Genomic DNA, 12714 nt, shown 5'->3' on the forward strand with positions numbered 1-12714 from the left:
AAGATTTTATTTATTTATTTGACAGAGATAGAGACAGCCAGCGAGAGAGGGAACACAAGCAGGGGGAGTGGGAGAGGAAGAAGCAGGCTCATAGTGGAGGAGCCTGATGTGGGGCTCGATCCCATAACGCCGGGATCACGCCCTGAGCCGAAGGCAGACACTTAACCGCTGTGCCACCCAGGCTCCCCTGTTTTTGTTTTTAAAGATAGGAAAGAGGTGAACCTGTATCAGTAATGATGGTGGAAGAACCAACCGATACAGAGACTTAAGAAATGAGAGCAGAGGTGGGGGAGGCTGGGGGACTTGGGGGCCATAATCAATAAAAGATCTCTGAGAAGCAAGAGTGGAGAGAATGGATGATGCCATCCAGAGCTGAAGCGGGGTGATTGAACATGGACAGGAGGAGGAATGACTTTTCCAGGTCTTCCAACGGGGTGGGAAAGAGAGCTCTAGCCACTGTATTAGGACTGGGCCAGGACAAGGGCAAACCTACCCTGCATGATGGTAGTGCGAAAATTGAAAAGGCCTGACAACTTGCAACTTCTTTGTCTCAGGCCCAAAGCTATTGCCAAGCCTTGAGCTTCCAAGCAGCAGGCCCTGTAGGCTCGCCTGAGGCAGGGTCCTTCCTGAGGACAGGAACGTGGAGCCATGGAGCCCCGGAGCCCCAGAGCCCCGGCCCTGGGGGATGAGCAGTGAGTAGGAGGCAGAGACTGACGAGGACTGAGCGCCAGGGTTACAAAGTGGGTTGAGGGTCCATCGCAGCACTCGCAAGAGTCTATGATTCTTCTGAGGGCAAGGCAGTGGCGTGATGTCCTGTGTGTGACCACAGTGCCCCTCCAAGCCCCCTGGGGCCCTACTCCTCTCTCCCCTCCCTCCCACACCTGAAATGCTGGGAGTGCGTACACTACCTCCTCCCCTGTTCTCTGGCTTCTCCTAACATCAGCCAAGTTTGCCCTCGTTCCCGCTGAGTTCCTCTATTCAGGCTTCCCCCCAGGCTGACCCAAATCTACCCTTTCTTCATGGTCCTCCCTCACTAACCCCATCTTCTTGCATTCAGCCAGTACCTAATTATACACTGTATTTGATCTTCCTTCTCGCGTGTTACTTCACTTTCTGCTCATATCAGGCTCATTGATGACAACAAAACCTCAGAGTATAGCAGAAAACTCAGCATCTAGTAGGTACGTAAGTTTTTTATTATGAAAATAATGATCATATACTTGTGTGTGGTATTTTACTTTGTTCTCCTAACTTTTCAAAAGTATTCTCATGTACCTTGCGATCTCATGAAGTAAGTGTACCAATAGTAGACCCTTTACTTTTTCTTTTTCTTTTTTTTAAGATTTTATTTATTTATTTGACAGAGAGAAAGACAGCCAGCGAGAGAGGGAACACAAGCAGGGGGAGTGGGAGAGGAAGAAGCAGGCTCCCAGCGGAGCAGAGAGCCTGATGCTGGGCTCGATCCCAGGACTCTGGGATCACGCCCTGGGCCGAAGGCAGATGCTTAATGACTGAGCCACCCAGGCGCCCCCCTTTTCTTTTTCTAATAAGGAAACTCACACAGAAACGCTCAATGACTCTCCTCAAGCAATACACTGAGGTGAAAGTGGTGTCGCTGCCTGCACAGGTCCCAGGTTCTTACCTTGTTGACATAGCGTACATATTGTGGCCGCTTGGCTTTGAGGAAGATCCCAATGGTGCAGGGAATGAGAACCAGGATTAGTGATATCACAATGCCTTTGTAGGGTACCTTGTCCTTCAGATCCCCATCATAGATCCCCCTGGAGTAGACATACAGGAGGAGGGGCATCATGCCCAGGGCAAAGAAGGTGGAGCAGGTGGTCATCACGATGCTGAATGGGAGAAGCAGGAAGAGTACAGAGAGAGCCCATTAACATGGACCATTCTGTTGAGTACCCGCTATGTGCCAGGCACTGTGCTAAGCATCTTACATACACTAATTTCTTTTTTCCAGTAGGCTTGGGAGATACAGGCTATAGGTTGAAATTCTCACGTTCTTTACTTTCTGGTTTATCTTTACGTTATTTACAATAAATACAGTGTGTGTCCCAGACCCTGAATAATATAGTTTCTCAGCTCGAATCTGTATCCTAATGGTACTATTACCATTTCCATTTGGACTCCAGTACAAATTAGTCCTGTATAGGGAGAGGCCTTCCAGAAAGGCTGACTGAAAGAATGAAGCAGCTAGGGAACATTGTTGGATTTGTGGATATTCATGTGACAATATATGACTCTGGCTTCCGTTCTTGTGGGAAGGTTGGGCATGAGGGCTTGGCAAGACCCCAGGAAAGCCCCACTAAGTGTGTGTCTCTCCTCCACAGCCCTATTACCTATCTGCGCTTCTTTGGGATTTCCATAGAGGTGAAATATAGCTTCAGTGAACATCAAGCATGGCCTAGGTCAAAGGGTGCAGAGTATAGCCATCAAGGACAGCAACGGATAGAGGTATCACTAGGAATAAGTAGATGTCGGAGGTGCAGAGACACCCTCAAAGAATAGCATGAACTAAATAATGGGAAAATCCTTCTTCCATGAATATCTAAAACACCTAAACATATTTGAGCTTGTAGGAAAGCTAGGGAGGTTCCCAGGTGCCAGCAACAGAGTGCAAAGGAGTTGGTGGGTGAGCTCATGCCAAAGCCACACTGTGTGGAGTGGGTAGGGGGTGGAGAGTTAGTCTTGGTAATCTGGAGACTTAGTTTTTCATGATAAAGGGAGGGACCAGAACTGAGGTCTATACTTGTGAAAAGAGGAGAGTTGAAACCAAGAAATCAACGATAAAAGAACTACTGAAAAAATAAAGTAATAATTGCATGTGTCAAATATAAAATCATAATGGAAAAAATATTTGGGACAGAGTAATAATGCAACACATATTTTAAAACACATGGGAGATGACCTCGGATCGCACTAATAGTTTCTTAGAAGTGACATCTAGAGCACACACACACACACAAAATAAATTTGATTTCATCAGAATTCAAAACGTTTGTGCTTCAAAGGACACGATCCAAAAAGATATACCAGTGGCCAATAAGCATAAGAGAAGATGCTCGACATCATTAGGCATTAGAGAAAGGTGAATCAAAACCACAATGAGATCGCCATACTCACTAGTATGGCTACAATAAAAGTGATAGATAAGTCTTGGAGAGGATGTGGAGAAATAGGAATATTCCTGTTGTTGTTGGGACAGTAACCGTAAGACCCAGCAATTCTAAATACATAGTCAAGAGAATTGAACATGCATGTTGACGCTTGTATGCTAACGTTCAGAGCAACAGCAGTTATAATAGCCAAGATGTGGAAAACAATAAAAATATCAACTGGTGAATGGATAAGTAACCTATGGTGCATCCATACAATTAAATATTATTCAGCCACAGAAAGCAAGGTTTTAAGTACCGGCACGTGGTAACACATGGGCAAACCTTGAAAACAATATGCTACGTGAAAGGAGTAGAGACATAAAGGGCATGTATATGATTCCACTTGTATAAAGTCTGCGGAGACATGAAATAGATGAGTGGTTGCCAGGGGCTTGGGTGAGAGACGAATGTGTAGTGACTGTTAACTGGTTTCTTTTTGGGATGATTAAAATGTTCTGGAATTAGTGGTGATAGTTGTACAACCCTGTAAATAATACTGAAAGCTGTTGAATTATACACTTTAAAAGCATGAAATTTATGGTATGTGAATTATATCTGGAAAAAATAATTAAATCTGGGGAGCAGCTAAAATAATTCTTAGAGGAAAATTTGTATAGCCTCAAATATTTATATAGGAAAAGCAGATGACTTGGGTTGCCTGGGTGGCTCAGTTGGTTAAGTGTCTGCTTTCAGGTCAGGTCATGATCCCAGTGTCCTGGAATGGAGCCCCCCACCCCCAATCCTTGCTCAGCGGGGCGCCTGCTTCTCCCTCTGCCTGCCACTCCCCCTGCTTGTGCTCGCTCGTTCTCTCTCTGACAAATAAATAAATAAAATCTTTAAAAAAAGGAAAAGCAGAAGACTAAAAATGAACTAAGTATCTTACTCAGAAAATTAGAGAGAAACAAAGGAAACTCAATGAAAATAGGGAGAAAATATTAAAGTTGAGAGACTAAAAATGTATATAAATCGAGAGGTTCAATTAAACCAAGAGCAGTTTGTTTTTTTATTTTGTTTTGTTTTGTTTTGCCAAGTCCAAGAAAAGACACCTCTGGGATGACTAAGGAAAAAGAAGGCACAAATTGATTATATTGGGAATGAAAAAGGGTACATAATTAAAGACACGTTAAAGATTTTAGGGCGTTATAGAAAAAACCGAGGCTGGTTTTGTATTTTCATTTTTCAACTTGGATTGAATGGACAATTTCCTGGGAAATATAATCTATAGAAACGAGCTCAGAATGAAGCTGAAAACCTGAATCAACTTAGAATCACTGAGGACATGAAGTAGTGAAAACATATCCTCCCTACGTGATGTGTATAGTTTTACAGCAGATTCGATTAGACATTTAAAGTATAGATAGTCTCAATATTATATAGAGAATACAAAAAGGGGAAACATGCCCCAATTTATTGTATGTGAATAGTACAATTTTATTTATTTTTTAAGGTTAATTTTTAAAATTTAAATTCAATTAATTAACATATAATGTATTATTAGTTTCAGAGGTAGAGGGCAGTGATTCATCAGTCTTATATGATACCCAGTGCTCATTATCACGTGCCCTCCTTAATGTCCATCAGCCAGTTACCCCAACCCCCAACCCCCTCCCCTCCGGAATAGTTTAATTTTAGAATCAAAGCTGCAAAAGGACATTATGAGGAATGAAAGTTAGGGGCCAATCTCACCCATGAACAAAGAAGAAAACATCATAAATAGAATATTAGCAAATGGGGCGCCTGGGTGGCTCAGTCGTTAAGCGTTTGCCTTCAGCTCAGGTCATGATCCTAGGGTCCTGGGATCAAGCCCCGCATCGGGCTCCCTGCTCAGCGGGAAACCTGTTTCTCCCTCTCCCACTCCCCCTGGTTGTGTTCCTGCTCTTGCTGCCTCTCTCTCTGTCAAATAAATAAATAAAATCTTAAAAAAAAAAGAATATTAGCAAATGAATCTAACAATGCCTTTACAAAATAATATTTAGAATAAGATGAGTTTTTCCCAGCAAAGTGAAAATAGGTTAACATTAGACAATCTACTGACATATATCACTGCATTATCACATTAAAGAAAAAATGGTTATGATCCTTTCATAGCTAAGAAAATTGTCATTCAACAAAATTAATTGTTCATGCATTAAAAAAATTAGCACGCTAGCAACAGAATGGAATTCCTTTTTTTTTTTTTTTTAAAGATTTTATTTATTTATTTGACGGAAAGAGACAGCCAGTGAGAGAGGGAACACAAGCAGGGGGCGTGGGAGAGGAAGAAACAGGTTCCCAGCAGAGGAGCCTGAGGTGGGGCTCCATCCCAGGACCCTGGGATCGCGCCCTGAGCCGAAGGCAGACGCTTAACGACTGAGCCACCCAGGCGCCCCCAGAATAGAATTCCCTAACCTGAAAATGGTATCTATCAGAAATCTACACCAAATAGTAAACGTTACGGTGAAAAATTAGAAAGTTTCCTCTAAGAAGAAAAATAAAGCAAGGATACCTGTTACCATCACCTCTACTATATAAATACATATAAATCGTGTGTGTGTGTGTGTGTGTGTGTGTGTGTGTGTGTGTGTGTCTTTGCTAGCACAGCAAAATAAGAAATAGAAACTGTATAGGGATGGGGAAAAAAAAGAAATTAAACTTTCATTACATGCCAATGATTGGACTGTCCACAGAGGAAATCCAAGAGAATTTCCACTATAATGAGAAAGAGAATCCATGAGTTTTTTTTTTTTATGCTTTTTTTTTTTTTAAAGATTTTATTTATTTATTTGACAGAGAGAGAGACAGCCAGTGAGAGAGGGAACACAAGCAGGGGGAGTGGGAGAGGAAGAAGCAGGCTCATGGCGGAGGAGCCTGACGTGGGGCTCGATCCCAGAACGCTGGGCTCACGCCCTGAGCCGAAGGCACACGCTTAACTGCTGTGCCACCCAGGCGCCCCAGAATCCATGAGTTTTTGAATGCATCAGCAATATTAAAAAATAAGTTGTGTCCTGATACGCTAGGAAAAATAATTGGGACATAGGTTTTTTCTCCCCACCCCACTCCACCACATGGCAGGAGGTGCATTTTTAAGAAGAGATAACATTTAGCAGACATACACTTACCGGTGGTGAGCATTTTGTCATGTATATAATTGTCAAATCACTATGATATATACCTAAAAATAATATTGTCAACTATAGTGCAATTTTAAAAAGAAGAAATACCATTTATAATATTCACAAAATCTATGAAATATTTAGAAATAAATCTAACAGAGACATGCAGGATCTTTACAGAAAAAATTATAAAACTCCATAGAAAGGTATAAAATAAAATCCTGTCCCCCAAAAGAAAAGTTATATCATTTTCATGGACGGGAAGCCTCTAAATTTTTAATCTAGTAATCAAAATTCCAGAAGTATTTTTTGTAGACTTGAGACCTAATCCCCAAAATCAAATGAAGAGTTAAGAATGAAGAATAGCTAATGTAATTTTCTTTTTTTTTTTTTAACGATTTTTAATTTATTTATTTGAGAGACAGAGCGCGGGGAGGAGCAGAGGGAGAGGGACAAGCAGGCTCCACGCTCAGTGGAGTGGGGTGGGTAGAGGGGCACCGGACTGGGGGGGGGGTCCACACACGGGGGCTACAGTGCCAGCTATTGATCTCTTCTTGGGAGAAAAGCCACACACAACTTGTGTGCTTGTTTTGATGCCCTCTAGCAAAGGAGTCATGCTTACTTTGGCTTGGCATGTCAGAAGTTCTGGAATTTGCTCGGGGACGTGGTGTGCCTTGTGCACTCAGGTGGATGGAAACCATGCTCCAGGACCTCCAGGTACCTCCTAACTTGCTGGTGTCTCTGACCGTCGTCAGAGGGACGGGGCGGGAGGTGACTTGTCCAGACTCTAGCTCTGAGATCGGTGCCTGTTCCACAGGAACAGCGTGGACCTGGCTGCCGCTCGGGGCGGGGGCGGAGGGCCACAGGGAAAGGAGCACATGTGGTTTTTTACTTCTCCTTCCTGCTTCTCCGAGCACTGCACACGCCCAGCTTTTGGACATCTGTACACCCTGTGGCAGGGACAGGTTTGGAGCCCTTGTCAATAAAGGCACTGGAGGCTGTGGCTGAGGGAGCGTGGGGGCCTGACAGCCTCCGCTGAAGTGTGAAAGCCCTGGAATGGCTCCTGTCTGGTCCTGGTTAGGCTTCCTAGGTCATGGTGGGGAGGCCTGCGGGCTGGTTGAACGTGAGGGGCCGCCAAGGTGGTCAGAGGCGTTCAGGGCCCCCTGGCTCTCTCCTCTGTCTCTGAATAGCCACGCTCGCTTCAACTTTAAGGGCACGTTCCCTTGCCTGTGGGTCACCTGCATTCTGGGGGGCTTGTGTGTGGTGGCCGCCTCGAGGAAGGGGCTGCCATGCCTGCCTGCCCCATGGCCCAGCCCCAGACTCACTCCAGCGGTGAGGAGCGATACCGGCAGGAGAGGCTTCCCGCAGATTCCAGGAAAGCTCTGGCGGGTCTCTGGACTTCGGTTCCTCATCATTAAAGTGGAATCGGAGTCCTGAGATTGGGCCCCACTCTGCATGGGAAACCGTCTGGTGGTGTCTGGCTTACGGAAGGGTCACTGACTGGTAGCCTCTGGGCTCCAGCGGCCCCACACATGTCCTGTTGGGCTTGCACAGGGTTTTAAAACAATTTTAATGAGTTGCTATTACTGAAAACTCTGGAGCTTCCGTGTAAAAGGGAGATTCTATCTTCTCTTGAAGAGCAGGAAATGGGCGGCGGTCGCTCCACACTCCCACAGACCCACAGAACACCCACGGCAGAGACGGGGCATCGCCCTGTTGGGGGGGGGGTTGCCTCATAGCTGGCAGGCCACCTCCAGCCACTTTGTTCCTTTATATTCATGCCTGGCCCTGAAGGGATCTGAGTGAAAGGATGGGATTTGGAGCCTCCCAGACCTCGGACTAATCCATTAGCCTCTCTGTGGCTCAGTTTCCTCGTCTTTAAAATGGGACTCCGCCCAGCGCCTCCTCCCAGGAGGCTGTGAGAGGGTTTCATGGGAAGTGCTTGCTGCAGTGCCTGGCTGTGTTTTATTGTCGGTATCATTTCATTACAACACATGTAAGGAGTTGCCCATGAACTCCAGCTGTCATGGAAAGTCTGGCACCCGTGAAGGCAGACGATGGGATACATGCTCTGCTGCTGGGGTCCGACGCATGGTTTGATGCGCGCGGACGTTTGTCTGTGCGAACGGGCTTTATGCAGCAGGTGGGCATCCCAGCATTTTCTTTGTGGGGTCTTGGGGGAAGTGGGGGTCCCCAGGGGCCCAGACAAGGAAGCTGAGCGTGAGGGCTCATGTTCCTGAGCCGCTGGAGGCTGGGCTGGTGGGGCCCTCGGAGCTCGCAGACGCAGGCTTGCTGCAGACCCTCACTAGCGCCCACTGGCGGATGAGGCTGGGACATCTGGTCACTCACACTTAAAACACCCCTTCTACACTGAATTAAGCTATAGTCCGGGTTTCTCGGGACACAGAGGCTGCGATGAGCCTTGTTCACAGGGTAGGTGGAAGACGGAGGGCTTGCCTTGCGGCAGGAAGGATTTGAATTAGATAGAGGGAAGGATTTCCTCACGGGTAGTTCATTGAACATGTTCCCATGGGAGACTGTATAAGCCAAACCCCCAATTTGTACCCGTCTTCCCATCAACTACCTCAGTGAGGGCTGAGTCACACGGGTAGAGAGGCCAGAGCTCAGAAGGTGGGTCCCAGTAAAGACCCACTCTTTCTCGGTTTTTCATTTAAAGGGCGGTGGCCTTACTCTGCATCGCCTTCCTTGGCTGTGTGCTTAGTAAGGTTTGGCAGGTGCTGGCCAGGACAAGCAACTGGACTGTCCGAATCCACTGCCCTGCCTGGCATGGAAAGGGTCTCCACGGGGACTGAACCTCAGAGGGGGCAGGCTGGAGATGGAGGCTCTCGGAGAGGCAAGGGCTTTGGCTGGTGACTTTTCCCTCAGCCAGCATGGGGGCTGCTGAGGCTGGAGCAGGTCTGAAATGGCCTCACTCTGGCAGGCATTCTAGATCAGAGGCCCACCTGCTTGGAAGGACAGGTGTTCAGCCAGCTGCTGCCGAAGTGAGCCCTGATTTCTGCTGCGATGCTTTGGGAGAGGGGTTTAACCCATATCGGTTTGCCAGGGTGCCCACCGCCCAGTATGGCCTGGCCGGCACAGGAAACTCTAGGATCTGCCTGGCTCTGTCTTTGCATGGTTGTGTTCCTGTGTCTGACGGGCCCATGGGGGAAGTTAAGAGAAGCCATCCCATATGCCTGGATAGCTGGAAGAATCTTTGAAAAGTCTTGCCTGTTCTATAGGGATTGGAAGGGCTCTTTGGTTCTAAGCTACCTTGATTTCCCTGGAGGAGTTTGAAACCCATGTGCACTCCCTTGCCCACCATGGTAAGTGGGCAGAGTTCCCCAGAGGCCTCCCGGGTTTAAATAGTACTCCTTCTAGGGGTGCCTGGGTGGCTCAGTCATTAAGCGTTTGCCTTCGGCTCAGGGCGTGATCTCAGAGTCCTGGGATCGAGCCGCCCTGCATGGGGCTCCTCTGCTGGGAGACTGCTTCCTCCTCTCCCACTCCCCCTGCTTGTGTTCCCTTTCTCACTGGCTGTCTCTCTCTCTGTCAAATAAATAAAATCTTTAAAAAGAAAAAACGCTACTCTTTCTAGTCAGTTCTTGTGGCCCATCTGAGACGCCTCTGGAAGTAAGGGGGTCTTCAGGAGGCCTCTGGACCAGCTGGGCCCCTTTGACTTGGTGCTTAAACCAAGATGTACCCCAACTCCGGTCTCCAGCCCAGTATAAGCTCTTGACAGCAATGCCCGTCACCCCCTGCCCCAGCACCCCCTGGCCCCAACTCACTCCCTATCCTGACTTTGACCCAGCTCTTTCCCTAGACTGTGACATCTCCAGTGCAGCTTCCAGCCCCAGGGGGCTCCCTCCTCGCCTCCAGTCCTACCTGAGGTTCATGTCCCCCTTCATGGCCAGACTGAAGACGTTGGACAGGGTCCCGCCGGGGGAGCAGCCGCAGACAAGGATGGCCAGTGCCTCAATGTTGTTTAGCCGGAACACCTTGCCCAGCGTGAAGGCCGTGAGAGGCATGATGCCATACTGCGCTATGAGGGCGATGGCCAGCCCCTTGGGCTTCCAGAAGTGAGCCTTGATCTTGCTGAGTTCCATGGTGCAGCCCAGCGAGAGCATGATAATGAGCAGCAAGAACACCAGGATGACGCTCAGTGCCTTGTCGGTGGGGCGCTTGCCGAAGTTGGGTGGGAGGGTAAAGTTGAGCGGGGCCGTCACGTTGTGGGCCTCCATCCTCCTGTGTGGCAGCGGAAGGCCGGGGGACCCAGCACAGCCCTTGCTCGCGGCTGACTCCCTTCCCTGCCCAGTCTGTGCTAGGTGCCTTCTTCAGTCCCCTCCCAGGGCAGCAAGCTTCGGGACAAAATGTGGCTCTGGTCAAATAGAAGGGTTATGCAACTGGTGCTGCTGTCTCTCTGGCTGTGGCCCCAGAGGGGAGAGAACCCAGAGTCTTATCAGCCCGGCCTCCCCTGCCTCCTCCAACTCCCACACCCTCCAGCCTTCCCAGGGCTCACACTTCCCTCGGAACATTGTCCTACCGCTGGGACAAGAGAGCCATTTCTCTCCTTCGCCGACACTGGGCGCATTCTGCGGGCCTTCTGTCCCTGGGGACCTGCACTGATCTAGGTCTGGTCCTTCCTGTTCTCTGTTCAGTCCCTGATACCTCAATTCCCATTCAGGGGAAGATGCCCTCCCCATGCCCAGCGGGGCACCTCCACCTGCCCCCAAACCCGGGTGGTGGAACGGTTGAGTGTCACGTTTCCTTGCTGGACAGAGGGAGCTGATCTCCAGGGGCTGTGGGGCAGGGGAGGGGCAGGTGTGCTGCTGGCTTCCAGGAGGTGCTATGTTCTTGGCTCTCCTGGAAGATGACAGGGCGCCCTGTCCTTCTCGCCTGTTCTGGGGAAACCCTTATCTTATTCCCAAACCTGGACAGAACAGGTCCCAGGCGGTAGCATGTGCTCGCACAGGGTAAAGCCTGCTGGGCTGGTGAGGGGCTCTCAAGAAGCTCGAGGGGCTTTTCCCCTAAAAGGCAGCTCTCAGGGAACACTTGCGGCTGAGAGGTTTGTGCCCCGATTCCCCAGCCAGCAGCAGCCTGAGTCGCCCCATTGCTTGGGAAACGTGCTAGAAGGAGGCAGGAAGGCACAGGCTTCTCTCTGATTTCCTGACTGCTCCACTCACACTCCGCCCGCCCATGTGTCTTGGCGGCTGGGAGCTGGGAGCCGGGCTCTGGGCGGGCTGCAGAAGTAGAAAGAGGCGGGGTAAGTGGGGTGGGGCACTCAGAGTGTGTGTGTTTGTGTGTGTGTCCTGAGATAGAGGGAGCAGAAGGCCGGCTGAAGACAAGCCGACACCCTGCAATCTTCCCCCTGCCCCCCACTCCTTGGTGGGACAGGTGTGACATTCTCCCAGGATCTCCCAACTGACTGCATGTTAATACCTTGCTAGAGGGGAAAACAACCTTAACTTGACCAGGGCAAGGCCTCCAGTATCTTGTAGGTCCTCTTTAGCATATGAAAGTACTTTTGATAATTGTCTTTCTCTGCTTGTCTTATTTTGCTTAGCATTATCTCCTCCAGTCCCATCTATGTTGCCGCAAATGTTGAGAAATCGTTCTTTCTGGTGGCTGAGTAATATTCCATTGTACATATGGACCAAATCTTTTTTTTTTTTTAAGATTTTATTTATTTATTTGACAGAGATAGAGAAAGCTAGCGAGAGAGGGAACACAAGCAGGGGGAGTGGGAGAGGAAGAAGCAGGCTCATAGCGGAAGAGCCTGATGTGGGGCTCGATCCCATGACGCTGGGATCACGCCCTGAGCCGAAGGCAGACGCTTAACCGCTGTGCCACCCAGGCGCCCCTGGACCACATCATCTTTTTTTTTTTTTTTTTTAAAGATTTTATTTATTTATTCGACAGAAGTAGAGACAGCCAGTGAGAGAGGGAACACAAGCAGGGGGAGTGGGAGAGGAAGAAGCAGGCACAGCAGAGGAGCCTGATGTTGGGGCTCGATCCCATAACGCCGGGATCACGCCCTGAGCCGAAGGCAGACGCCCAACCGCTGCGCCACCCAGGCGCCCCTGGACCACATCTTCTTAATCCAGTCATCTGTTGAAGGGCATCTAGGCTCCTTCCACGATTTAACTATTGTGGACAATGCTGCTATGAACATCGGGGTGCATATGGCCCTTCTCTTCACTACATCATATGGTTTCACTCATTTATGGAACATAAGAAATAGGAAGATCGGTAGGAGAAGAAAGGGAAGAAGAAAAGGGGGTAAACAGAAGGGGGAATGAATCATGAGAGACTATGGACTCTGGGAAACAAACTGAGGGCTTTGGGGGCGGGGGATGGGATAGGCTGGTGATGGGTATTAAGGAGGGCACGTATTGCATGGTGCCCTGGGTGTTAGACCCAAGTAATAAATCATGGAATTTTAAAAAAATAAATAA

General features: G+C 48.6%; 1 protein-coding gene across 1 annotated transcript in view; it reads right to left on the bottom strand.

Annotated features, from left to right (window-relative positions):
* SLC10A1 (solute carrier family 10 member 1) overlaps positions 1 to 10663 on the bottom strand; it is an 18190-nt gene extending 7527 nt beyond the window's left edge. Inside the window, exons 1-2 of the mRNA XM_034643041.1 lie at positions 10145 to 10663; positions 1643 to 1853 (exon numbers count right to left, since the gene is read on the bottom strand). Of these exons, the coding sequence (XP_034498932.1) occupies positions 1643 to 1853; positions 10145 to 10500 (567 nt within the window). The 5' untranslated portion in view covers positions 10501 to 10663. The remainder of the gene's footprint in view (positions 1 to 1642; positions 1854 to 10144) is intronic.
* Between the last annotated feature and the right edge of the window lie 2051 nt (positions 10664 to 12714).

Source organism: Ailuropoda melanoleuca, chromosome 14 (assembly GCF_002007445.2).
Source record: "Ailuropoda melanoleuca isolate Jingjing chromosome 14, ASM200744v2, whole genome shotgun sequence".
Taxonomy (NCBI): domain Eukaryota; kingdom Metazoa; phylum Chordata; class Mammalia; order Carnivora; family Ursidae; genus Ailuropoda; species Ailuropoda melanoleuca.